Raw genomic sequence first — 27,668 nt, 5'->3', positions numbered from 1 at the left:
GGTCGGTTGCTGTGAAATCTTGTAGGCTTGAGGCCGCAGTACTGGAACAAAGAAAAGATATTAGACGTGGGCCTGCACAGTCCTTCAGGGACCTTTCATCTGGATTTTCTTTCAACCTTTCAGGGGCGCTATAAAAATAATAATATTTTGTGTGATGCTGAGAAACTGGTGGTTAATATACAAATTAGCGCCAATGCCAAAGTGTTAATTGGTGAACATATTTAACATGCTGGAAATAGTTGCAAAAAAAGCGAGTTATGCAAATACATATTTATTAACAACTTCTGTTCTTAAAGGATACGTTTACTTTGAATGATTCCAGGTATGGTTTGTATTGTGTAGTTACTGTAAAATTGGCCCAGCATGGACCAAAGCAAGGATCCACATTCTACACCTGTGGGAGTGTAGAATGGGTGTAGTAGTTGCCTCTACTATAGTGATCCCCACTGTTTTCTAGGACCTGTGCCGAGCAGCTGCATAGTTGATAAAAGGGGGTCGCTTACCCGGCACCGCCACCGTTCACAGAACACCTTATATTCTTTTCAATGGACACAAAATGCTCTCCGGGTGATGTGCAGATCGTGACATCACCACCCCATCTTAGAGCCTCATACAATCAAAGAATGTCTTCTATTGCAGGGGGAAAAAAATACAAGGCATTTTGTAAATGGCAGCTATGCCGAGCAAGCAACCCTCTACTCTCTATGCAGATGGCATGGCACCAGCAGGCTTCAGCGATCACTGCGATACTGGCAACTACTACACTGACTCTCCAGAGGGTGTGAACAGGAGAAGGAGCTTCCCCCTTTTGGGTGGAAAATAAAATTTTATTTAAATTTAAATGTAATCCTAAATAAGATATACACCCACAGGCCACTTTATTAGGTACACCTTGCTAGTACTGGGTTGGACCCCCTTTTGCCTTTAGACTGGCCTTAATTCTTCATGGCATACATTCAACAAGGTGTTGGAGACATTCGTCAGAGATTTTGGTCCATAGTGACATGATAACATCACACGGTTGCTGCAGATTTGTCGGCTGCACATCCACGATGCAAATCTCCCCATCCACCACATCCCAAAGGTGCTCTATTGGATGAGATTTGGTGACTGTGGAGACCATCAGAGTACAGAGACCTCCTTGTCATGTTGAAGAAATGATGAGATGATTTGAGCTTTGTGACCTGGTTCATTATCCTGCTGTAAGGAGCCATCAGAAGATGGGTACACTGTGTAGTCATAAAGGGATGGACATGGTCAGCAACAATACTCAGGAACATTCCAGAGTGCGATTCTCATTACCGTAGGATCCCTGCACACAGCGATGCGGAGACCAGCCGGGCACACAGGGCCCCTCTGGAAGTTCTTTATATGGCTGCTGTCACTGTACAGGGCTGCTCCGCTCTGGATGGAGGTATGCAACTTTGTGTTTTGCACCCTCTATGTGGGAACCTGGGATGGTGGTGGGAGACTTGTTGCAGGGCCGTTCTCCATGCAATTAGTATGCGGTGTGGGCTAAAAAGCCCCAATCCGACAGAGACATCTGCTGAGTGTGGGCACAGCCACGGGGGTCTATGCCTGGCACCTTCCCTCCTGGGCTGAGATGTCTGTATATGAGGAGATGTGGGCACAAGACTGTGTGTGATGTGTGCTGCATGCAGTCTGCATATCATGAGCACAGTGTAAAGTATATATAAGTATAGGATGTGTATGGTGGGCATAGTATTGTATAGTCACACCATGCACTGTGTAATCTCTAGTGTGAGCATGGCATAACCCTGTTATGGCAGTACTTGTAGACACAAGATAGATAGTCTGTACCTTGCACATCTGCTTGCAGCATGCTCTACATCAGTGTTTCTCAACTCCAGTCCTCAAGGCACTTCAACAGGTCATGTTTTCAGGCTGTCCATTATTTTGCATTGGTGATTTGATCAGTTTTACCGCCCTGGTAATTACCACAGCCGTTTCATCTGAGGGAAATCCTGAAAATGTGACCTGTTGGGGTGCCTTGAGGACTGAAGTTGAGAAACACTGCTCCTACATCATATATGTCAAATACATGGCCAAATCCAGCCCACCAGGCCCTTTTTATGTGGGCTTTTTACCCAGTTTTGCAGCCAGAATGTGTCAAAACTCCATTCTGCCACCTCTGGCTCCCACTTCCCCCTGTCATTTGTAGAGGGACAGCTTTGCTCTCAGCGGCTTCCAATCTGTAACAAATCCCTGCACACATTCCCGGGGGAACAGCTCTCCAGAATGTGAGGTCTGTGAGCATGTTCTCCCTGTAAGGCAGTGCTGCCTACACAGGGAGGTATAACAGTGCCACCTACACAGTGAGGTATAACAGTGCCACCTACACAGGATGGGCCTGGGGCTGCCTACGTAGGAAGTAACTAGAGCCAGGTAAGTTGGGCAGTGGGTGTTGCACACTGTGCAAAGATCACCATTAAACCCTGCATTCTGTACACAGCACACCCCTAAACCTTTTACTCTGTACGTAGTGCACCCCTGAACTCTGCACTCTGTGCAAAGGGCACCCCTGAAATCTGTACTCTTTGCCCACTGCTTAACCAAAACTGCGCTCTCTGCATAACACACTCCTGAACTCTGCAGTCTGTATGTGACACACACTCCTGCATTCTGCACTCTGTACATAACAACACACTTCTAAACTCTGCACTTTGTACATAGCATACCCCTAAACTCTGCACATTGTACATAGTGTACCCCTGAACTCTGCACTCTGTTTGAAGCACAGAGTGCACTTGCGACTGGGCCCTGGTTTCCGCCACCATGGGGGTCCCCAGCTGGGGGTCGGGGGGCCCTTTATGGTTTCTTGCATCGGGGCCCTGACGGTTCTAGTTACGCCTCTGTTCTGAGGTCTACTGTGACATCTGATCAGGAGGGGGAGAGGAGGCAAAAATTCAAAGTTTTTAATAAAAGTGAACTTATCTTTTTAAAAAGTATTCTGGTTGCTGCAGTCGCCCATAAAAGGGATATAATACAACGATTTTGCATTGTTACATAAAAGTACGGCCTTGTGAATGCGTTGTACATGCTCTCCTATTAACCAGCTAAACAAGCCACTGTGTAATATATTGCTGCGTGAGTCTCTAATTGGAAATTTCTGTGTACATCTGAGGTCCGCTTCAAATCCAGCGCAGACAATAGAAATGTTGATACTTGTGATTAATGGGGTGTCCAAACAGCCATTATAGAAAGCCTCCAACCAATATTCCATGAGGATAAAACCCAGAATAATACTCCAATAGTAGGGGAGATGACTAGATTATCATACGGGCTCATCTGGATGGAGCTGATGAATGCAGATGGGAGAAATTAATAGACCGTCTCGACTTGGACTGTTTGGTAGGGTCATTAGTTCACAACCCATGCCGTGACATTTCCATCTAGAATCCAATTACAAATTCTATTTAGACACCGGATTCCAGAATGCCACCATTATAAACCTCCTTTTATATTGCAATGTATGAATTTCAGACTCTTTAAATCTAATGTTCAGGCAAAAAGCTAAATACACAGCTAAATGAGTATATGACATTGGCGACTGGTGCTCAAAATTTTTGGAGGGGTGCAAGCAAACTGAAAAGTTCTGGAAAAAAACCCCATCAGTTGTAGCCTCTGTGCCCATGATATGCAGCTTCTGCCCATGATATGTAACCTGTACCCATCATATGCAACTTCTGCCCATCTTATGCAGCCCAACATATGCAGCCACTGTTACCCCCCCGCTCGCCCGCCATCAGACTGGCACTTGCCACATCTGGGTGACGGCAGCGAGCTGGGGGGTGGGCGGGCATTTACTCCTGCATCCCATGCGTCTCCTCCTCCATTTCGGGCTGTTGGGTCCTCTTCCTCTCCTCCTGTGTCAGCAGTGGCGGAGGAGACAGATCCTCCAGCTTCCTCCCCTGTGAGTGTGTCACTTCCGCCAAATCGCCAGGCATCCAATAGGATGCCCAGCGCTTTGGCCAAATGGCAGACAGGTCTCACTGACCTGCCTCCTGTTTTGCGGGGAGGCGCTGTGGTGTAAAAAATAGCAAAAATCAAGTTGCTATGGTCACACAACAGGGTGGGATCAGGGCGCACTCTCTGCGCCTTGAGCCCAGCCTTTTTGAAGCCTATTAGTCTCAGGCTCTAATCGGGTGCTTCAAAAGAAAAAGCACCCCCACCAACACTGCCATAGGAGTCCATGCATCTGCATGAATCGAGAGGTGGCGGCAGGAATTGGGGGGGGGGGGTGGCACCCACAATGCACAGGCCACCCCTGGTATATATATGCAGATTGTACTACAGAGTGTAGTAGTAGGCAACCTTTCAGAGGTTGAGATCTACTAGGACAACATGAAGGAAATCAAAGATCCAGGGGAGATTTAAAAAAAAAAACTGAGCCCCCAATAAAAAGATACTATGAAGAACACATAATGTGTCACAGTAGTGTCCTGTGTCCTCTGCCCCCCACCCCCACAGTAGTATACTCTACTCCCCTTGATATCACTCCCCCCACAGTAGTGTCCCCTGTTCTTCCTGATATCACTTCACCCACAGTAGTGTCCGCTGCACCCCTTGATATCACTCCACTTAACATTACCCACCACAGTTGTGTCCACTGCCCCCTCAACCCCTACAGTAGTGCCCACTGCCCCACTTCATATTGTTTCACATCACCCCCCACGGTAGTGTCTTCTGCTCCCCTTCACATCACCCCCACAGTAGTATCTTCTGCCCCCCACCTTCACAGTAGTGTCCCCTGCACCCCTTGATATCACTCCCACCACAGTAGTGTCCGCTGCCCCCCCCAGCCACTACAGTAGTGTCCACTGCCCCACTTCATATTGTTTCACATCACCCCCACAGTAGTGTCCTCTGCCCCCCTTCGCATCAATTTCCTACTGTAGTTTCCGCCCGTCTTCACATAGCAATGACTTCTGCCCCTCTTCACATCACCTCCTTCCACAGTAGTGTAATCTGACCCCCCCCCCCCCAAGCAGTGTCTTTTGCCCCTTCGCATCACCCCTCCCCACCTAACGCAAACACACCGGTGTGTAGGTGGCACTCTCCTACCTTACAACTGGTGTATTGCAGAGCAGACAGCAGGAGGCAGCACAGTACTGGATAGAGGGTGGGCGCGGGAGCAGCCAGTTACCCTTTTTTATTAAGAAGCTGGTGATTGGTTGCTGGTTAAGTGACAGCTCCTGCTACACCCTCCATCCAGTACTGTGCTGCCTCCCACTCTCCACTCTTCAATTGAGGCTTAGGGGAAGGACTGGCAAAGCAGGGACATATTCGCATTCTCCCCATTGGCTGCCCTCAGTTGGTGAGTAGATTGCAACTGATGGCTTGCTGACCCTTGTGGATTTCATAGGCCTGTTAGTGACCTCACAAAGTTACAAATAAGTGCAGCGCTGATATAATGTCTTAGAATAAACCAAGACTGAATATTTATGCAAGGTGTACACTATATGTGAACCCCTTGTATGGTAAAAAAAAACTTATGATGAAATAAATGTGAGTGCGTACAAATTAAATGTACACAATATACAAGGCTAATTGGTGAGAAAAAAATCTTAAAGGGACATGGCACTTTCACACGTGTGGATCAGTTTTCAGACATCCGCTTGCTCAGTAGGGATCGATCCGTTGATCCCCACTGAGCCAGCGGATGACAAGTCCGTCTCTTCACACTGTGCAGGGATGGACCTGTCAGATCTCCGCTCTCCTCTATGGGGGGGATCGGAGATGATTACGTACCACCTGTCCGTTTTTCATCCAATCCGATCTGCCAGAAGGATGAAAAATAGAAGGATGAAAAATAGGACATCCATCTGTTTGGATTTAGCAGAGCGGATCGGGGCGGATCGGATGTCAGCGGACATGTCCGTCGCTCCATAGACCTGTATGGAGCGACCGTTCAGGTCCAAATGAAAAAACTGACAGGCGGTTCTGAACGGTCCGAATGTGTGAAAGGGCCCTTATGCCGCATACACATGATCGAAATTCTCGTTGGAAAAAGGTCTGATGGTTTTACCGTCGGAATTCCGCTAAAACTGTCTTGCCTACACACGGTCACACCAAATTCCAACCGCCAAGAACGCATGCGTGAGTTTTTGCGTGTCGGAATTGCATACACACAATCGGAATTTACGATAGAAAGTTTTTCCATCGGGAAAATTGAGAACATGCGATCAAATTTTTGCTGGCGGGAATTCGGCCAGCTAAATTCCGATGGAGCATACACACGGTCGCATTTTCTGATGAAAAGCTCTCATCTGACTTTTGCTGGCCGAAATTCCGATTGTGTGCATTAGAGTGACATATCTCTAATCTGTACACAGTCAAGTGAATAAAATAAAACAAACATAATGACAATGAAACAAAAATCCAAAAGTAATTCAGATGGGTAAAATATCATGTGACTCCAAATATGGGGTTGTGCAGAAAAGTTGCCAGTAGACGATCCACCACCAATAAAAGGCTTACCGAAAAGATTGAACTCAAACAGGCGTACGCCTAACGAGTCAATCAGACGGTGTGGTGCGACACACCAGAGGATAACGGCCTCAACACACACCACCTCCGGTTAGGAGTATAAACTCCAGTGGTCCTCACAATGACACTCCAAAAGGATCGCACTCCAACAAGATTGAGACGGAGAGCCAGATGAATAATCTCTCCCGTGTGATGTCATTATAAGGAAAAAAGGAAAAGGCCCACACAGTGTGATTCCATTTAAGAAAAAAGCGTATTTATTGTATAAAAGGAACACTCACATTTATGAAGATAAAAAAGCGTTTGGTATAAAATATGACGCAGTGGCATCAGCAGAGCCCATCCCGGCATCGATCGCTTTTTTTATCTTCACAAATATGAGTGTTCCTTTTATACAATAAATACCCTTTTTTCTTAAATAGAATCACACTGTGTGGTCCTTATTTCCTTATAATTACATCATACGGGAGAGATTATTCATCGGGCTCTCCGTCTCCATCCTGTTGGAGTGTCGTTGTGAGGACCACTGGAGTTTATACCCCTAAGTGGAGGTCGTGTGTGTCGAGGCCGTTATCCCCTGCTGTGTCACACCAATCTTTTCGGAAAGCCTTTTACTTATTGGTGGTGGATCGTCTATCGGCTGCTTTTTTGCACACCCCATATTTGAAGTCACAATGATGTTTTACCCATCCACTTATAGACTCTGAATTAATTTTGGATTTTTGCTTCATTGTCATTATGTTCATTTGTTTTATTTTGCTCACTTGACTGTGTATAGATTAGAGATGTCACTCTAAAGGCCCATACACACGATCAGACTTTTTGACAACAAATATGCAAATTAGCTGTTTTGGAGCAACATCCGCCCACGTGTACGCTCCATCGGACAAACTTTTTTGGTTTTCATCTGACTTTTGTTGGCTGTGCGAACGGACAAACTTTCGGGCAACAAAAGTCCGATGGAGCAAAGTCTGATCGTGTGTACAGAAAACCATAGGACTTTTGTACAAAGTACAAACAGGCATGCTCAGAACCAATGCAAAAGATCAGACAACAATACAGAAGTTGACCAAAGGTGGCGGTAAAGAGCAGAAAAACCACGTGATTTGGTGAAAGTTGGCTGAAAAAGTCCTGCTGTGTGTACGCAATAAAAGTTCACGGCCGACGCCCTTTATACAAAAATCCAGGGGAAAGTTTGTACAAAGTCCTATCGTGTGTATGGGGCTTAAGTATTACATTGAGTGCCATGTCCCTTTTTAAGATTTGTTCTCACCAATTAGCCTTGTATGTTGTGTACATTTAATTTGTATGCAATCCTGTTTATTTCATCACAAGTTTTTTTTTTTTGTTTTTTTTTTACCATATATGGGGTTCGCATATAGTGTACACCTTGCACAAATATTCCGTCTTGGTTTATTCTAAGACAGTATATCAGCCCTTTGGTGTGTTGGCTGCCCTCTTGGGTTGTACTTCCTCTTTTGCTCGCTGTTGCAGCCTGCAAATGAAAAGCATAATGGGCTAGTATGCATCGCATACTAGCCCATTATGTGCCACTTACCTGAAAAAGAATCCAGCGATGTCCCCTGTGTGGGCAGCGTCCATCTTCTCAACGTCTTCCTTCTGGGTCGTTGACTCCGGCTCTGTGATTCGCCAGAGCCGCGTGATGTCACTCCCGTGCATGCGCACGGGAGCCGGGACTAATGGCACAGGCTAGGGAAGAAACGGCACTTAGTCTCATTTTTTCCCTGCGCATGCATCGTAGGAATTTTGGCAGACTACAAGTGAAATATCTCCTAAACGGCGCAAGTTTAGGAGATATTTCCACTACCTATAGGTAAGCCTTATTCTAGGCTTACCTGTAGGTAGAAGTCCAAAAAGTGGGTTTACAACCACTTTCAGATCCGCGCTATAGCTGAATGACGGCTACAGCGCGGATCTGCTTTGCCGGGAGTATGTCTATTGACGTCCTCCCCTTTGCAGCCTTGCCACTCCCCGCTGAAGGGGGCGCGTGGCGAGCGCTGTGATCCCCTGAGTCAATGAGACTCGGGTGATCACAGATCCGAGTAAGGGGTCGATCCCGGCCCCTTACCACGTGATCAGCTGTCAGCCGATGTAAACAAAGGATCGGTAAACTTTTTTTTTTTTTTCTTATGCTGTCAGTGTGAAAAAAAAAAGACGATCACTGGCTTCTGTTTGCAGGGAAATCAGTCCCAAAGAGGAGCAGCATGTTATGTGCCCACCAGTACTGCCTGCAAGTGCCATAAATCGGTGCCCACAGTGCCCACGTTACTTAAGTGCCAGCAATCAGTGCCACCTATCAAGAGGTAATCACTCTGCTCTGTCCTCCTGTCAGCAAGTTCTAAAGCCAGCCATACATGGATAAAAATTTGGCAGGTTCAGCAGAGACCTGCCAAATCTCAATCTATGTATGGGGACAGTGGTTGTACAGAATTCGATCTACCGATCAACTTCTGTGCAGCCTATCGGTTGGATAAATGCCACTCAATCAGCATCGCAGGCTAAAGCTGGCAGTGCTGATCAGCAGGAATAATTCCTCCATCCACTTTCAATGTGTGGATGGGGAAATCAGGTCAGCCTTTTTTGTTCAACCCACTGGTTGAATGAAAGTTGAATCCTGTATGGGCGGAATTAGGGTCACCATACACTTACAATCTGACTGTACACTCTTTGCACAATCAATTTTAGATTTAACAATACTTTGTAACATGAGGACCTACCCAAACTAACCAATCAATTTGTATCCAATCAGGCAGGCCCTTGCACTACATACTTGTTGGTAGATCATAGGCCCCTTTCAGATGGAGCAGACTCCCTAAAGCACATCCACCTCCTCAGCAGGGGATCTCTCCGCTAATCCCCATTGAGCAGGCGGATGACAGGTCTGTGTCCGCTCCGCTATGCAGAGCAGATATGAACACAGCGCCGCTGTTCTCTGTGGGGCAGTCGGATGGAAATTGACTGTCTGTCCATTTCCATTTGGCTGTCATCCGATCTGCTGGATGGATGGAGAATGGATCCCCCATCCATCTGTTTTTGGCAGACAGGATCAGATGCCAGCGGGTGTCAGCGGACATCCACCACTCCATAGAGAACAATGGCTGGATCGGATCAAGTCCACCTGAAAAACTGACAGGTGGACCTGATTGGATCACCAGCAGACATATGCACTGCCGAAAAATGTGTTAGTTTTCGTTTCTTATTTTATTTTAATTTTTTCGTTTTTTGGGTCATTCGTTATGATTGCAATTCATACATTGGAAAATCTGAAAATAAGAAAGAAAATCAGAAAATTCACAAGAATAACTATTACTTAAATTATAGGTATTGGAAATTCCTTTCAAATTTGGCTGTTAGTAAATGTAACAAATTAAATTTTTATCCGAAGTTACAAATTATCTGAAATAACAAATGCCGCATCTAAACAAATGGAACGGAACAAATTAATAAATATTAATAACGTTTTTATTATTATTTTTTTAATATTAATTTGTTACGTTCCATTTGTTTTGATATGGCATTCGTTATTTTGGATAATTACAGATAAATTCGTATTTGTTACGTTTACAGCCAAATTTGAAAGGAAATTCCAGTACCTTTAATTTAATTAATAGTTATTTCAGATTTTCGAGTTTTTGAATGTACGAATATTCAGAAACATTTGTTAAACTGGTTTTTGTTCATTCGGATATTTGCGAATTAACGAATTTGTCAAAATTCGTAAAAAGAATTCGTAAATAAATGAATTGCACATGTCTAATCACCCTGAAACCAGCCTAAAGGAGTTTATACAATCAGATTGTAACATTGTCAGCTATAGTGTTACATGGAAAGCAAAAATTTGCAATGTAAGCTCAGATGACCCAAGCTGGCCTTAGATTGATTGCGCTATCTGTGTCTATAGATATAGGCAGCACAGCTTTGTGAGCAGATAGCCAGGAGCGTTGGCGGGGAACTCAAAAAGACTAGGATTGAAGCCGCTCTGTGCAATACCATTGCACAGAGCAGGCTAATATAAGCCTGCTTGTTCTTTAAAAAAAAAAATCACAATCACTTTAAGCAGTGATCTTCATCAGTATATCTATTTGTAGATCTGCTAATAAAACCTCCTGCCTCTCTTACTGGCAGCGCATACTGAGACTTCTAGTTCCACTGTACAATCTGAATGATTGGTTCTGAGAGAGATAGAAAAAGCAGACTCTGCCCTACAGATAGTAAGGGAAGTATTTCCTAGGGAATGCATGTTTATTATTGGAAAATTCCCTTTTATAAATTGTTGATCTGAATGATGTCTCCTCTGTCACTGTCAGTCGGTGTCTTTTTCAAGCCTAGAACATACTATTCGAAAATCAGATGAATGATCATTCACATTTTTCCCTGTCATGTTTAAATTTTATTTTTATAGGACGAATACTGTACTAATATAAATCGGATGTTGTAACTAACCAAGAAAAAAAATTACAACACGTCCCTTTGGAAATTTTTATCTGAATAGTCCATATAGGCTCTTGAAAGCAGTGTACTAATAAACAGAACGATTGTTACAAATACAGATCTTTTCATCCTGTTTTCTAATAGGGCTCATTTTGCACTTGCTTTTGCTTCAACACACATTAGTTTACACTTGCTTCAAAGTGTATATAAAGTGGGAAAAAAAAAACGCGCTATCCACAAACAACAAATAAATAATAGCTGCCAGCACCGCAGACTTACTGCAACAAAAAAATGATGCAAACATGGCTTCGAACACGTTGTTTCAAAGCTCTCTGAACGCCAGTCAAAGCTCCTGTCATTAAATAAAATGGTTGCTTTTGCTTTGCTTCGCTTCAAAAATTATACCCCATGTAGCTTTAGTGGTGTTTCAAAGCATCTTCATATCCTCCATAGAAGTCTATGGCAAAGCTCACTCAAAGCCCCACCAAAGGCCCGTTGACGCCCCACCAAAGGCCCATTGACGCCCCACCAAAGGCCCATTGAAGCCCCACCAAAGGCCCATTGAAGCCCCACCAAAGGCCCATTGAAGCCCCACCAAAGGCCCATTGAAGCCCCACCAAAGGCCCATTGAAGCCCCACCAAAGGCCCATTGAAGCCCCACCAAAGGCCCATTGAAGCCCCACCAAAGGCCCATTGAAGCCCCACCAAAGGCCCATCGAAGCCCCTCCAAAGGCCCATCAAAGGCCCATCGAAGCCCCAAGCAAAAGCAAGGTGTAAACAGGACTGTAAGCTAGCTATTTTATTTAAGGACAGGGGCTTTGACTGGCGTTCAGAGAGCTTTAACAAAGCCTGTCCGAAGCCATGTTTTGAAACAAGCATAAACTAGTCCATAGTGTGTACTAGGCTTTATGTTGCTTTCACCTGTGTGGACCTAGGGATCCAGTGTTAAGCTGGCCATACAATCATACAATTTTCTAATTCAATTTCTTTAAGATTTACCTTCAACAATGTAGTGGAAGGGGCCTTCCTGATTACATAGAAATTGAAAGTGTTTAGGTTTGACCTCGTGTTATATGGTTTTGGTAAATCTAAAGGAAAATTGTATAATGTATGGCCAGCCTTCGCTTTGGGTCAGGTAATGTAATAAAGATTAGAGACACATCCAGCTCACAAGCCACCATAATTGGTTACAAAACCAAAGAAAAAGCATGGGATCAGGTAATGTACCAAGCCTTGTGTCTGTGCATGACCCATAGAAGGAGAGAAGCTTGTCTGCATTATTATACCTGCCAATAGGGGTGTTTTGTGCTTTTTATGTATTTATTTATTTTTTGAGACATTAGCAGCTGTCCTCTATACTTACCTGGAAGGTGTAGTACAGCAATAAAGACAATCTATACTGGAGATATCCCAATATAATAGAGGCAATACTGGATGACTTGATTACTTAGATATCAAAAACTATTAGTCACTATTAGCCCTTGTACACATGGTCGGAGATTCTGACTACCAAATCCTTCGGAGTAATTCCGACGGACTAATTCCGGAAGAGGTCCGGAAGTGATGTTGCATACACACGGTCGGACTAAGTTGTCAGAAAATCCAATTGTACATAACGTGATGCTGTTATTTCGTTAGACAGGACTACGTTCAGGCTAGTAGCCAATGGCTTTGGTCTAGGAATTTTATCTGAGCATGCATGGCACTTTGTCCATTGGAGTAGGCTACACATGATCGGAGTATGTCCGATAGGAGCATTTTGTCGGAAAATTTTACCGTCAAGTTGGAAAACTTGGTCCGTCGGATATTCCGACGGAAACAGTCCGATGCAGACCACACACAGTCGGAATATCCGACAAAACAGTCCGATAGGGCACATTCTGTCAGAATCTCCGACCGTGTGTACAAGGGCTTAGAGAATCGTATTGGAAATCTCGTATCGGTCATGAAATTAAGCTGAATTTTATACAAAGGTAACCATAGTGGATTGACTGAGGATGACCTTAAGTGGTCCTAAACCCTCATCTTCATTTACACATTTTAAGGGCCATAAACATCTTATATCAGTGTTTTATTTTTGTACATATTTTTTCCATGTTTTTTTTAACATAACGACATCAGGCCCTTCGTGGTTTACATTCCAACAGCTTCTGTTCCTCTGAGTGTGTTCCTGGCTGTTACGTCACATAGCTTTTGTGTGTACATGTCTCAACATGCTGGGCTCCATTGCACACGCTCCTTTCGTCAATTGCGAAAAATCAGCACAAGGGACTCTTAGGCCGCGTACACACGGGCGGACTGTATGGCCTACTTAGTCCGTCGAAACACATTTCAGCGGACAGTCCGCTCGTGTGTGGGCTTCAGCAGACTTTTTCAGCGTGCAGTCTGGCGTACTAAGTATTTCGGATTTTTCGAAATACTGTCCGTCATACTTTGGTTTCAGCGGACAATCCGCTCGTCAGTAGGCTAGTTCGACGGACTAAGAATGGCGCATGCTCAGAAAGGATTTACACGGCGAAAGGTTGCATTGCTGTGTATTGGACTTCCTATTTCTAGTCCCGTCGTACGTGCTGTACACGTCATCGCGCAAGCTTTCGACGGACTGTTTGTGCATCCGTGTGTGGTCAAGTCCGTTCATTCGAAAGTAGGACGGACTGTCCGTCGGATTGTATGACGGACTAAGTAGGCCATACAGTCCGCCCGTGTGTACGCGGCTTTACAGTCAGTAAGATGTGCCCCTTGTGCTGATTCCTGTTAGAAGAAATCCTTCTTTCACTACAGCTTCAGTAAATGAAGACTGAAACTGGATCTCTGAATGTATCGGGCAAAGCTATCAATCATCTGCCCATCCTACATTCATAGATCCAGTTTCTTTTACACAAGTGATTTCGGTGAATGGAGGAGGTGGGCCCAAAGGGCATGGTCCTTATAGCATGCCCATGGAAACTATCAGCATGCTACAAGAGAGGGTCAGAGACTATAGGCATGCTACAAGAGATAGCCAAAGGCTATGGGCATGCTACTTAAGAAGGTTAGAGACTATAAGGATGCTACAAGACATAGTCAGAGAGTATGGACATGCTAAAAAAGATGGTCAGAGACCATGGACATGCTACATGAGTTGGCTGGAGACTATGGACATCCCTCAAAAGCTGGCCAGAGACTATGCACATGTTGGAGACTGTTGGGACGATACATAAGCTGGTCGATGAAGACGATGAATATGCTAAAAAAGTTGGTCAGAGACTTGGGACATGCTTCAGGAGACAGTAATAGGCCTAGAGACACATTATAGGAGACTGATAGAGATCACGGCTATTACAGATCATTTACAAATCAATGCTTCCACAGTTGTGCTCCCTACAGCCCCGTTTTAAATTACATGTGCCACATTTGATCTTTTTAGAGAAATCCATTATAAAAGATCAGAAGAAAAAGAGAAAAGGGATGGAAGGCACAAAAAATATAAGAGTATAAAAGAAATAAAACAATTTCATTACTAAAAGCCAGGTTTTGCATGTAATTTTATGCGTGTTTATGCTCATTTATGTGCATTCGGTGTCAATGCATTCTGTTGGCTAGAATATACATTTATTCTGGCCATTACAATGCATTCATGTAAAGTGCCTAGCAACCCCTGTTAATGCACATTTTGGCATTTTTTCACCCAAACACTCTTCTCCTGAATCTGCAAGTTATTTTATTTCTTCTGCTTTCATACCTGTAAATGCTTATGTGTGCGTGGACACATCCCTTTATTTACTAAAGGGAAATAGATTCTGCACTCTGCAAGTGAAGTTGCTCCAGAGTTTAGTAAATGAGCAGAAGCTCTGCTAACTTCCATCATCCAATCATGTGCAAGCAAAAATGCTGTTTTTTCCTTGCACGTGATTGGGTATTCTTTGGAAAGTGAAGCTTTACTTCATTTACCAAGCTCTGGAGCAAGTGCACATGGAGAGTGCAACTGCACTTTGTAAACTGCACCTTCTATTTGCCTTTAGTAAATCAACCCCATAGGCTAATTTAGAAGGGCGTTTAGAGGCAGGAAAAAAAACTCAAATGCCTTTAAAAGTGCTGTTTTTGATGTCCTGTGTGCATGAGGTCTAAGTGTGAATGGGTGGTCTGCAGGTCTTGGGTGGCATGTTGGGCACCAGGGGGTTTACAGCCTCATCAACCAATCATGTGTTGTCTGACGCCAAAACTTTTTTTTTTTTTTTCATTTTGGATAGAGTGGGGAAGAGTTAGGCTGGATTCACACCTATGCATTTTTAGTGCTTTTGCATTTTGCAGATTTGCACAGAACGTGTTCCATATGAAACCATGTTGAATGGACTGTATTTAAAAATCTGCAAAATACAAAAAGCACTAAAACTGCATATATGTGAATCCAGCATTAGAACCTCCATCAGGTTTTGGACCAGGGTGGTGCTGTGCACGCACTCCTGATCACTGCACGCTGTACACCATGTACTCCTGATCAGTGTACTCTGTACACCACGCACATTCCCCTAATATAGATCTTTATATCACTAGAGGGATCATCAGTGAGGTAGGAGATAGTGATTCATCTATATAGGTCTTTATATCACTAGAGGGGTGACCATCAGGTGGAAGGAGGTCCTGATAATTCCTCTATAACAGAAGTCTTCAAACTGCGGCCCTTTGCTTGCCTTTATCCGGCCCTTTGCTTACTTTTTTATCTGGTCCTATTCATCCCACTGATGTGCGACACTATTCTGCCCATTGACACCAAAAATGGGGCATAATTCCTGCCACTGACAGGAACAATGGGGCACCTTTTCTCCCACTGACAGCAACAATGGGGCACTATTCCTCCCCCGAATACCAAAGATGAGGGACTGTTTATTCCCACTGATGCCAGAAAATTTTTCTTTTCGCGCTGGCCACAGTCCAGCCCCCCTCCTAAAGACTGAAGGACAGTAAACTGGCCTGTGATGGATCCAATGCATACCCCGCTTCAGTGCTTCCGTCAGTACACCGCTTCCTCCAGTCTGAATATATAGATCAAATCTTATAGCCGATCATACAAGACTAGCCGACAATAGCTTGTATGAACCTGGAACATTTTATTGAATGTTTTTATTTTTATACAATTGAAAAGTATGTCAGTCCCCCACATGTATAATAACCCAAATATTTACCCAAAATCTCATACAATGGGTTATATCACGAGGTAGCGCTGACTCATGGCTACTCCCCCCCTCCTTTAGCAACTACTAGCTGACAATGATATAATTAACATACTAATTAACGCAGCACTTAAACCAGCCTAGGTGAACAAACTGCCTGGCAACAAGGGTAAAGCAAAGTTACAAACACCTTATTACACAAAGTAAAGAAAAGGGGATTTTGGGACTTTGAATGTGAGGAGTACAAATGGCTAAAACGTGATTCAATATCAAAAACATGTTTTTATTGGTGAAACAAGGAACATTGCAAAATGACATGATACATGCATCAATGAATACAATTGTCAATCACATATTGCAGACCATATATGGAAACAAACATTAGCAGCAACCAGCCAACCAATATGTGGTGTGGAACAAATCCTGGATGTAATAAAAACACTTACAAATACATAGTAGGTGGTGAACTCAAGATAATGGAATGAGTAAAGGCATCTGCAGGAGAATAAGTGCATCCAAATTAGTCCAACGCATTTCATGGATAATACCACTATTCAGGGGCGGGTGCACACAAATCTATAAAACAAAACATGAGTAGACCAGTATGATCCAGTTTTATACCCCTCGGGGAGGATATGTACAAAAAAGTGAGTTACTCACCCCTATAAGTACTGGAACATGGGAGACGAGGAGTCAGAGGCTACCCAAATTGTCTGCTGGGAGCTGTGGAAGGGACCCACAGAAGAAAGACCAGGCGCACAAACATGGTCTCCAAGAAGAAGATAAAGGTCCAGATTGTAATATGAATGGGCTTAATATCTAAAAATATATTGGGTATACTGTAAATGCTCTCTATTGTGGGAAGTTACTATAGCCCAACACCAGGGTAAAAGTGAGTGGAAAGGAAAATGGCATGTGAGGAGGAAAGAGCAGATCAGAGAAAAAAAAAGAAAACCATGAAACAGATATAAATTACGAAAAATTAAAGGAAGATGGGAGTAAGCCTCTTTGAGCAGAAAAGGAGTGACTATGTAATTACCTGTTGGAGATGTAGAAAAGTGGATTCCAAATGGTGTGCAGTTCCTTTTATTTGTATTATGTCTGGGAGCTGCGGTTTGGGGTGTGATCACCTTCCTCCTCCCCCTGAATCGGCCCCCACAGGGGCGTGTTTGAATTTTTTATCTGGGTCACCATATGGAGGAGGTCATCTCCAGCCTCCATGGGCAGTGGCTGCTGCTTGGGCATGGACATCTCTCTTCCTCTTTTGGTGCACCTGTGTGACTTTGGGAGGAGCCTACGGGGTGTGCCAAGCATACTTGAGATCCCCACTCTGTGCTAGCCAGTCCTCATGGCAGCACTTTTTTGTGCACACTTACTTTGGTGTTGGGCTCTAGTAACTTCCCACAATACAGAGTATTTACAGTATACCCAATATATTTTTAGATATGAAGCCCATTCTCATCACCATAGTCTTTCTTCTTCTTGGGAACCATGCTTGTGCATCAGGTCCTTCTTCTGTGGGTCCCTTCCACAGCTCCTGGTATAGACAATTTGGGTAGCCTCCGACTCCTTGTCTCCCTTGTTTCAGACTTATTACGATGTAAGTACTTATAGGGAGGAGTAACTCTGACCTTTTCTTTTTGTCCATATCCTCCACTTTGAGGGGTATAACATTGGATCATACTGGTCTACTCATGTTTGGTTTTTTATAGATTTGTGTACACTTGCCTCAAAGTGTGGTATTATCCATGAAACACGTCGGGCTAATTTGGATGCACTTATTCTCCTGCAGATGCCTTTACTCATTCCATTATCTTGAGTTCACCACCCACTATGTTTTTTTTTTTAAGTGTTTTTATTAAATCCAGGATTTGTTCCACACCACATATTGGTTGGCTGGTTGCTACTAATGTTTGTTTCCATATATGGTCTGTAATATGTGATTAACAATTTTATACATTGCTGCATGTATCATGTCATTTGCCATTTTCCATTTTCACTAATAAAAATATGTTTTTTTTTTTTATATTGACTCATCTTGACTCCGAGCCACGTGTACTCCTCATTCAAAGTCCCAAAAAAAAACTTTCTTTACACAGATTCAGGGAGGGAGACATGTGACTCACACAGGGCTGAAATTAGGGGGGGGGGGCAGGGGGACATGTGCCCCGGGCACCTCACTGGGAGAGCGCCACTGCAACCTTCACTCCCTGACATGTTCAGTCTCCGCCATTTGACCTGATGTCTCTGCACCAGCTACACTTTTACACTCTCTCTCTTCCCCAACAAACCCCCCCCCCCCCCCCCGATGCAGTCCAGCTCATCTATTCTCCTCCTTTCTTTGGTCTTTTTTTTTTTTCACCCCTCCCCCGCCACTAACGGTTCCACCTATGGGACTTCTTTCTCTAAATTTAGGTCCACAGTCCTATTTTCTAGTTCTTTCATGCTTTCCGCAGCTCTCTGGGCAGCTTTAACGGAGCTTCTCCGGATGTCGCTGGTGTACTGTATAAGAGAGGGGCACCAATGATATCGCTAGCACAGGGCACCTGCAGAAGCCCCGCCAGTTTTCTATCTGTCACCCCAGCGTAACAGAGCCGAGGCAGCTTTCCCTAGGCTCCCCCTCAGCTCCCTCTTGACTTATGACAGATCACCACACGGAGGAGCCTGGGAGGAACATCGCTCACCCTGCATGGAGCCACACTGTTTGAGGTCTGTGTTGGGAGGGGAGGGAAACAGAAAGATGCATATTTGCATTTGTACAGCTAGGGGGGTTGGGGTGGGGTTGGGTAATGTGCTGGTTATGGAAGGTGTTTTATACTGGGAGAGGGCTGGAGGGCTTGTTCTAAAAGAGGGATGCCAGTCATGTCAAGGATGGGAATTTGGAGGCAACAGGCAATTTGGGGGGTAATTTTTGGTTTAAAGTGAGATATACAGTCCCTGAGCGCTACCTTTTCTGCCCAGGAGTGCACCTCTGCACTCCCGATCATCGCACTCTGTACACCACGCACTCCTGATCATCGCACTCTGTACACCACGCACTCCTGATCATCGCAATCTGTACACTACGCACTCCTGATCATCGCACTCTGTACACCACGCACTCCTGATCACCGCACTCTGTACACCACTCACTCCTGATCACCGCACTCTGTACACCACGCACTCCTGATCATCGCACTCTGTACACCACGCACTCCTGATCACCGCACTCTGTACACCACTCACTCCTGATCACCGCACTCTGTACACCATGCACTCCTGATCACCGCACTCTGTACACAACGCACTCCTGATCACCGCACTCTGTACACCACGCACTCCTGATCATCGCACTCTGTACACCACACACTCCTGATCATCGCAATCTGTACACCACGCACTCCTGATCATCGCACTCTGTACACCACGCACTCCTGATCATCGCACTCTGTACACCACACACTCCTGATCATCGCAATCTGTACACCACGCACTCCTGATCATCGCACTCTGTACACCACGCACTCCTGATCATCGCACTCTGTACACCACTCACTCCTGATCACCGCACTCTGTACACCATACACTCCTGATCACCGCACTCTGTACACAACGCACTCCTGATCACCGCACTCTGTACACCACGCACTCCTGATCATCGCACTCTGTACACCACGCACTCCTGATCACCGCACTCTGTACACCACGCACTCCTGATCACCGTACTCTGTACACCACGCACTCCTGATCATCACACTCTGTACACCACGCACTCCTGATCACCGCACTCTGTACACCACGCACTCCTGATCACCGTACTCTGTACACCACGCACTCCTGATCACCGCACTCTGTACACCACGCACTCCTGATCATCGTACTCTGTACACCACTCACTCCTGATCACCGTACTCTGTACACCACTCACTCCTGATCACCGTACTCTGTACACCACTCACTCCTGATCACCGTACTCTGTACACCACTCACTCCTGATCACCGCACTCTGTACACCACGCACTCCTGATCACCGCACTCTGTACACCACGCACTCCTGATCATCGCACTCTGTACACCGGGCACTCCTGATCATCGCACTCTGTACACCACACACTCCTGATCACCGCACTCTGTACACCACGCACTCCTGATCACCGCACTCTGTACACCACGCACTCCTTATCATCGCACTCTGTACACCACGCACTCCTGATCACCGCACTCTGTACACCACGCACGCCTGATCACCGCACTCTGTACACCACGCACTCCTAATCATCGCACTCTGTACACCACGCACTCCTGATCATCGCACTGTGTACACCACGCACTCCTGATCACCGCACTCTGTACAGCACGCACTCCTGATCACCGCACTCTGTACAGCACGCACTCCTGATCACCGTACTCTGTACACCACTCACTCCTGATCACCGTACTCTGTACACCACTCACTCCTGATCACCGTACTCTGTACACCACGCACTCCTGATCACCGCACTCTGTACACCACGCACTCCTGATCACCGCACTCTGTACACCAGGCACTCCTGATCATCGCAATCTGTACACCGGGCACTCCTGATCATCGCACTCTGTACACCACACACTCCTGATCACCGCACTCTGTACACCACGCACTCCTGATCACCGCACTCTGTACACCACGCACTCCTTATCATCGCACTCTGTACACCACGCACTCCTGATCACCGCACTCTGTACACCACGCACGCCTGATCACCGCACTCTGTACACCACGCACTCCTGATCATCGCACTCTGTACACCACGCACTCCTGATCACCGCACTCTGTACACCACGCACTCCTGATCATCGCAATCTGTACACCACGCACTCCTGATCATCGCAATCTGTACACCGGGCACTCCTGATCATCGCACTCTGTACACCACGCACTCCTGATCACCGCACTCTGTACACCACTCACTCCTGATCACCGCACTCTGTACACCACTCACTCCTGATCACCGCACTCTGTACACCACGCACTCCTGATCACCGCACTCTGTACACCACGCACTCCTGATCACCGCACTCTGTACACCACGCACTCCTGATCACCGCACTCTGTACACCGCACTAGAAATTCCCCATGTGGAGACTTCCTCTCATATCCTGTTGTACCTCCATGACAGGAAGTGAAGGGACATCTTTCAGTGGGGCAAAGCAGCAAAACATAACCACACAAGGATTTTTAACCCTTCTCAAAAACTAGAATGTGGGAGTATGTAAACTTTCAAGCGTCATTAGATCTCACTGGTTGTTTCAGCCAACAGCAATTTGCGTTTGTTCTAGTATTTTTAATATTTTTTGTACTTTACATTTTTTTTTAATATTTATTTTCCTTCTTTTTCAGGACTTGTTAATCGATGTACTCCAGTCCGATATCACTACACCTCATCTTCACTGCCAACAAACCTTCCACTCAATGTCACCAAGACCATCCGTCAGGATGAATGGCACGCACTCCGTAAGTATCCCCTTACCCCGCTTCATGAACTGGGTGATTTATGGTCTTTTTGCTGTCGGGATTTAGGGTGTAAGGCTTTGTCTAGTATATATTGCCTAAGGTTTTTGCTAAACTTTATTTCTGATTCCTGCTTACTTCTTTTTGAAAGATATTAAACATCCTTTCCTATGGGTTAGCAACATCTATCACAATGGCAGATAAGCAGAAAGAAAGCTGAGGTCAGTGCAGGGCTTGTAAACCAGCACACCAAACTAGCCACATGCCTGTTTCCCTCAGTGATAACACTTGGCTGGCACAAGTAGGAGGAGGCAAAATCTATTGCCCAACAGAGGCACAAATTGCAATAAAAAATAAATAGAGGCTCTAGCCACATTGTAGCCCACGAGCCAAATGTAGCTCTTTATCTGGTCCTTGTATCACAATGCCTACTACTTACTACTTCTGCATTAAGGAACTATTCTTTCTACTGACAAATGATCATAATCCCTCTTAAAACTCATGGGGCACAAGTCCTCCTATTAATGCCATTGATGGGGTAAAATTGCTCCCATTGACACAATTAATGAGGCATTAATCCTCCCCACTGATGCCTTTGATGGTGCACCACTTCTTCCACTAATGCCATTGATGGGGCACAATTCCTCCCACTGATTTTTTTTATTTTTTCATTTTTTAATCCGTGGTGGTGGTGGTGAAAATGAAAATCTTAATGCATTCTATGCATTCTGTGTGTAGCAGCCACCCCAGCACCCTCTAATACTTACCTGAGCCCCATCTCTATCCAGCGATGTCTAAGAGTCCCTCTGGCCATCCGGGGGGTTTCCCTCCTGATTGCCTGAGACACAGCAGTGGCGCCATTGGCTCCAGCGGCTGCCAATTAATGTCAGCCAATCGAGGGGGAGAGGGTGTGGGGCCGAATGGCAGCTCCGTGTCTGAATGGACAAACAGAGCTGCAGCTCGGCTTGGGTGCCTCCACAGCAAACTACTTGCTGTGGGGGCATTCGACAGGAGGGAGGGACCCAAGACGAGGAGGATCCAGGCTGCTCTGTGTAAATCCACAGCACAGAAAAAAAAGACTTTACAATCACTTCAATGGTGTGATTTGTCCACCCTCCGAAGGGGTAGGGTCTCCACCTGATTCCCCCCACCCCCCAGGCGCAAAACTCCTGGCAGCCTGCTTTGTGGACTGGTCCAAATTATTTGGTGGAGGGATTATGGTGTGGGGTTGTTTTTCAGGGTTGGGCTTGGCCCCTTAGTTCCAGTGAAGGGAACTCTTAAGGTGTCAGCAGACCAAGACATTTTGGACAATTTCATGCTCCCAACTGTATGGGAAGAGTTTGGGGATGGCCCCTTCATGTTCCAACATGACTGTGCACCAGTGCTCAAAGCAAGGTCCATGAAGACGTGGATGAGCGAGTTTGGGATGGAGGAACTTTACTGGCCTGCACAGAGTCCTAACCTCATCCTGATAGAACACCTATGGGATGAATTAGAGCAGAGACTGGGAGCCTGGCCTTTTCGTCCACTTCAGTGCCTGACCTCACAAATTTGCTTTTGGAAGAATGGTCAAACATTCCCATAGACACACTCCTAAACCTTGTGGACAGCCTTTCCTGAAGAGTTTAAGCTATTATAGCTGCAAATGGTGGACCAACTCAATATTGAACCCTACGGACCAAGACTGGGATGCCATTAAAGTTATTGTGCTTGTAAAGGCAGGTGCCCCAATACTTTTGGTAATATACATTGAGGGGAAAAAAGTATTTGATCTCCTGCTGATTTTGTACGTTTTTCCCCACTGACAAAGAAATGATCAGTCTAGAATTTTAATGACGGGTTTATTTTACCAGAGAGACAGAACAACAACAAAAATATCCAGAAAAACACATTTCAAAAAAGTTTTATAAACTGATTTGCATTTTAATGAGTGAAATGAGTATTTGACCCCTTTGCAAACCATGACTTAGTACTTGGTGGCAAAACCCTTGCTGGCAATTGGAGGTCAGACATTTCTTGTAGTTGGCCACCAGGTTTCCACACATCTTAGTAGGGATTTTGTCCCACTCCTCTTTGCAGATCCTCTGCAAGTCATTAGGCTCGGTTCACACAGGGGCAACACGACGTGACTTGAAGTGACTTGACGTGATGTGACTTGACGTGACTTGGCGTGACTTGGACCCGACTTACAACACTACTTTAAGTCGCCCCAGGCCAGGCGACTTGCCGTGGCCAATCAGAGAATGAGCTCTCAGGGGGGAACTCCTTTTGAGAGTCGCCTCTGTATAGACAGAGATCCGACTTGGAGGCGACCTCCATTGAAATCAATGGGTACCAGTCGCCTACAAGTCGGATTGAAGTAGTACAGGAACCTTTTCTGAAGTCGGAGCGACTTCAGTAGTGTGCATTAAGACGGCTCTCATTCATTTACATTGATTTCTACATGTTGTGCGACCTGAGGTGACTTGGGGCGACTTGAAGTCGGATCTGAGTCGCCCCTGTGTGAACCTGCACTTAAGGTTTCGGGGGGCTGACGTTTGGTAATTCGAACCTTCAGCTCCCTCCACAGATTTTATTCATTATTAAGGTCTGGAGACTGGCTGGGCCACTCCAGAACCTTAATGTGTTTCTTCTTGAGCCACTCCTTTGTTGCCTTGGCTGTGTGTTTTGGGTCATTGTCATGCTGGAATACCCGTTTACGACCCAATTTCAATGCCCTGGCTGAGGGAAGGAGGTTCTCGCCCAAGACTTGACAGTACATGGCCCCGTTCATCGTCCCTTTGATGCGGTAAAGTTGTCCTGTGCCGTTAGCATGAAAACACCCCCAAAGCATAATGTTTCCTCCTCCATGTTTGGAGGAGATGGTGTTCTTGAAGTCATAGGCAGCATTTCTCCTCCTCCAAACACGGCAAGTTGAGTTGATGCCAAAGAGCTTGATTTTGGTTTCATTTGATCGCAAATTATTCAGATGTTCATTAGTAAATTTCAGACGGGCCTGTACATGTGCTTTCTTGAGCAGGGGGACCTTGCGGGCGCTGCAGGACTTCAGTCCTTGACGGTGTAGTGTGTTACCAATTGTTTTCTTGGTGACTATGGTCCCAGCTGTCTTGAGATCATTGACAAGATTCTCCTGTGTAGTTCTGGGCGGATTCCTCACCGTTCTCATGATCATTGAAACTCCGCGAGGTGAGATCTTACAAGGAGCCCCAGTTGAAGGGAGATTGACAGTTATTTTGTGTTTCTTCCATTTGCGTATAATCACACCAACTGTTGTCACCCTCTCAACAAGCTGCTTGGCGATGGTCTTGTAGTCCATTCCGGTCTTGTGTAGGTCTACAATCTTGTCTCCGACATCCTTGGACAGCTCTTTGGTCTTGAGCATGGTGGAGAGATTGGAATCTGACTGCTTCTATGGACCGGTGTCTTTTTATACAGGTAACAAGCCCTGTGCTCCTAATCTCAGTTTGTTACCTGTATAGAAGACACCTGGGAGACAGAAATCTTGCTGATTGATAAGGGATCAAATACTTATTTCACTCATTAAAATGAAAATCAATTTATAACTTATTTGAAATGCTTTTTTTCAGGATATTTTTTTTTTTTTCAAAATAATTTTTATTGAATTTTCACAGTGTACAAGTTATACAATGACAGAGAAATAGATTTATAGATAGCAAGTACGTAAAAGAATGACATGAGTCACAGTTAACCAAAACAGTACGTACAGGGAATGAAAGTGTAGTTCAAATAACAACTAATAATGCAAATCGTAAAGAACAGCTTCAAAGGAAGCAACAGTTCGAAGGAGTGTCGTTGGTGGACAACGGTGGATAAAGAAAGACAAGGGGGTAACTCGGGGAGGGGGGGGGTAAAAAAAAAAAAAAAAAAAGGAGATAGGGGAGGAGGGGGGGGGGGGGGAAAGAGTAGAAAGATCATCAGGAAATAGACAGTTGAATCATCAACATTTACAGTTTGCATTGTACCAGGAGGACCATGGGAACCAAAGGTGTGTAACAGAGGAGTGTTTGGTCGTAGACTTGGCGAGAGTGGTTTCATATATAAAGTGAGTTTGGACTAGATTGATAACTTCGGCTCTGAGTGGGGTGTTATTCGTTTTCCAGTTCCTAGTCAGAAGGAGTTTTGTGGCTAAGAGGACGTGAGTGAGCACATGTCGATGGGCTGGGGTCAGGTCTTCAATCGTTAGGTTAAGAATGGCTAGTTGGGGAGATAAAACAATAGAAAAGTGTAAAAGTTCTCTGAGCAAGGCTTGAATGTCTTCCCAGAGCGTGCGAATTAGGGGACAGGACCAAAGAATGTGTAGTAGGGTGCCTGAGTCACCGCAGTTTCTCCAACAATTTGGGGAGGTGGGTTGGTGGAATTTGGCAATTCTATGGGGGGTCAGGTACCATCTCATAAGTGTTTTTTGGGAGAGTTCCCAGAGTGCGGTGCATGAAGTGGCCTTGTATACAGAATTTATTGCAGCAATCCATTGTTGGTCTGAGAATTGGAGTTGTAAGTCAGATTCCCAGTCAAGGAGGGGTTTGAATTTGTGAAAGGTGCATTTTTCCTGCAGTGTGGAGTAGATGAGGGCGACTCCCTTGGTAGAGGAATTAGGAGAAAAAAAATATTTCCATATATTCACAGGAATAGCTCCTTCTAGTGAGGGATGTGTTAAAAGGCATGTTCGTAGCCTATGATATGTCAGGAAATCCTTGGTGGGGGCACCGAGAGCTAAGCTAATTTGATGGAAGGATTTGTTATGTAGTACGGAGCGAAGCTCCAGGGTAGAGGACATTTTAGATGTAACCTCTATTGGAATTATTAAGTCTGGCGTGAGGTGTTTTAGAGTGTTGAGAGGGATGTGAATTTGTTTGGTCGGGAGTTGGGACCATGTGGTGAGATGTAGTATCTTCCAAGCTTTGATGGAAGCTTGAATAGGAGGGGAATAGTGTCGTGAGAAGGTAGTAGTGGAGGTTGTGCTAAATAGCCAATCTCGGAGGTTCGGGCCTGGTGTGTCTGCATTCTCAATGGATCCCCAAAGCGTAGTGGGGGAGGGTAGCAGCCAATCTTTCATCTGAGATAAAATTGTGGCCAAGTAGTAATCTTTTATATCTGTGAATCCCATCCCACCTTTAGATCTGTGTTTAATAAGTTTAGCTAGGTTGCATCTAGAGTTCTTTCCTTGCCATACAAAATGGTTCAAGATAGATTGCAGGGATGTAAGGTATGAGGCTGAGAGTGGGATGGGGAGTACCCTAAAGATGTAGAGGAGTCTTGGCAGGACCATCATTTTAAATGCTGCCAGGCGGCCAGCCCAGGAGAATTCATATTTAGTAAGTTTGTTGGATTCATTTGTTTTGCTTCTGTATAGTTAGACAAGAAGAGAGATCTAGTGGATTTGGTTAGTGTAATCCCTAAGTACGGGATACCGTTATCAGCCCAAGGATAAGGATACATGTTGCGTAGGATATTGCTAGTGATAGCATCTATGCCCAGGTCCAGGATGTAGGATTTGTGTTCATTGACCTTATAATAAGATACATTACTAAATCTGTGTAAAAGGAGTTGAATCGAAGCCAGGAAGGATTGGGGGTTCGTGATCATCAATATTACGTCGTCTGCAAACAAGTTTATCTTATGCTCGATTTCTCCAATTTTAAAACCGGAGATGGAGTGAGCTTGACGGACATGCTCCGCCAAGGGTTCCATAGCTAGATTGAAGATGAAGGGGGATAGTGGGCAGCCTTGGCGTGTGCCATTTGAAATGGAAAAGGGTGTGGATAGCATTTCAGAGGTATAGACCCCTGCAGAGGGGGTGGAGTACAGGGCCATAATGGCTGAGAGGATCGGACCTTGAAATCCGAATTTAGATAGAGTGGCTCGGAGATATAACCAGTGGACCCTATCGAACGCCTTCTCCGCGTCCAAGGAAAGGAGCAGAGAAGGCGTTCGACTAGTCTCGGCTTTGTGAATTATATTGATAATTCTCCTTGTGGCGTCAGATGCCTGCCTGCCCTTGGTGAAACCAGACTGGTCCTGGTGGATCAGGAGGGGCATAACTTCTAACAATCGGTTGGCAATCAACT

At 45.2% G+C, this 27,668-nt stretch overlaps 1 protein-coding gene across 1 annotated transcript in view; it reads left to right on the top strand.

Moving 5' to 3' along the window:
- LOC143939616 (transmembrane protein 178B) overlaps positions 1-27,668 on the top strand; it is a 118,890-nt gene that overhangs the window by 52,388 nt on the left and 38,834 nt on the right. The window contains exon 2 of the mRNA XM_077460981.1: positions 21,472-21,585. Within this exon, the coding sequence (XP_077317107.1) occupies positions 21,472-21,585 (114 nt within the window). The remainder of the gene's footprint in view (positions 1-21,471; positions 21,586-27,668) is intronic.

Source organism: Lithobates pipiens, unplaced genomic scaffold (genome assembly GCF_037356315.1).
Source record: "Lithobates pipiens isolate NorthernLeopardFrog02 unplaced genomic scaffold, aLitPip1_a1.2 Scaffold_10, whole genome shotgun sequence".
Taxonomy (NCBI): Eukaryota; Metazoa; Chordata; class Amphibia; order Anura; family Ranidae; genus Lithobates; species Lithobates pipiens.
Note: the sequence above shows the minus strand (reverse complement) of the source record. Positions and strands in the feature narration are given on the sequence as shown.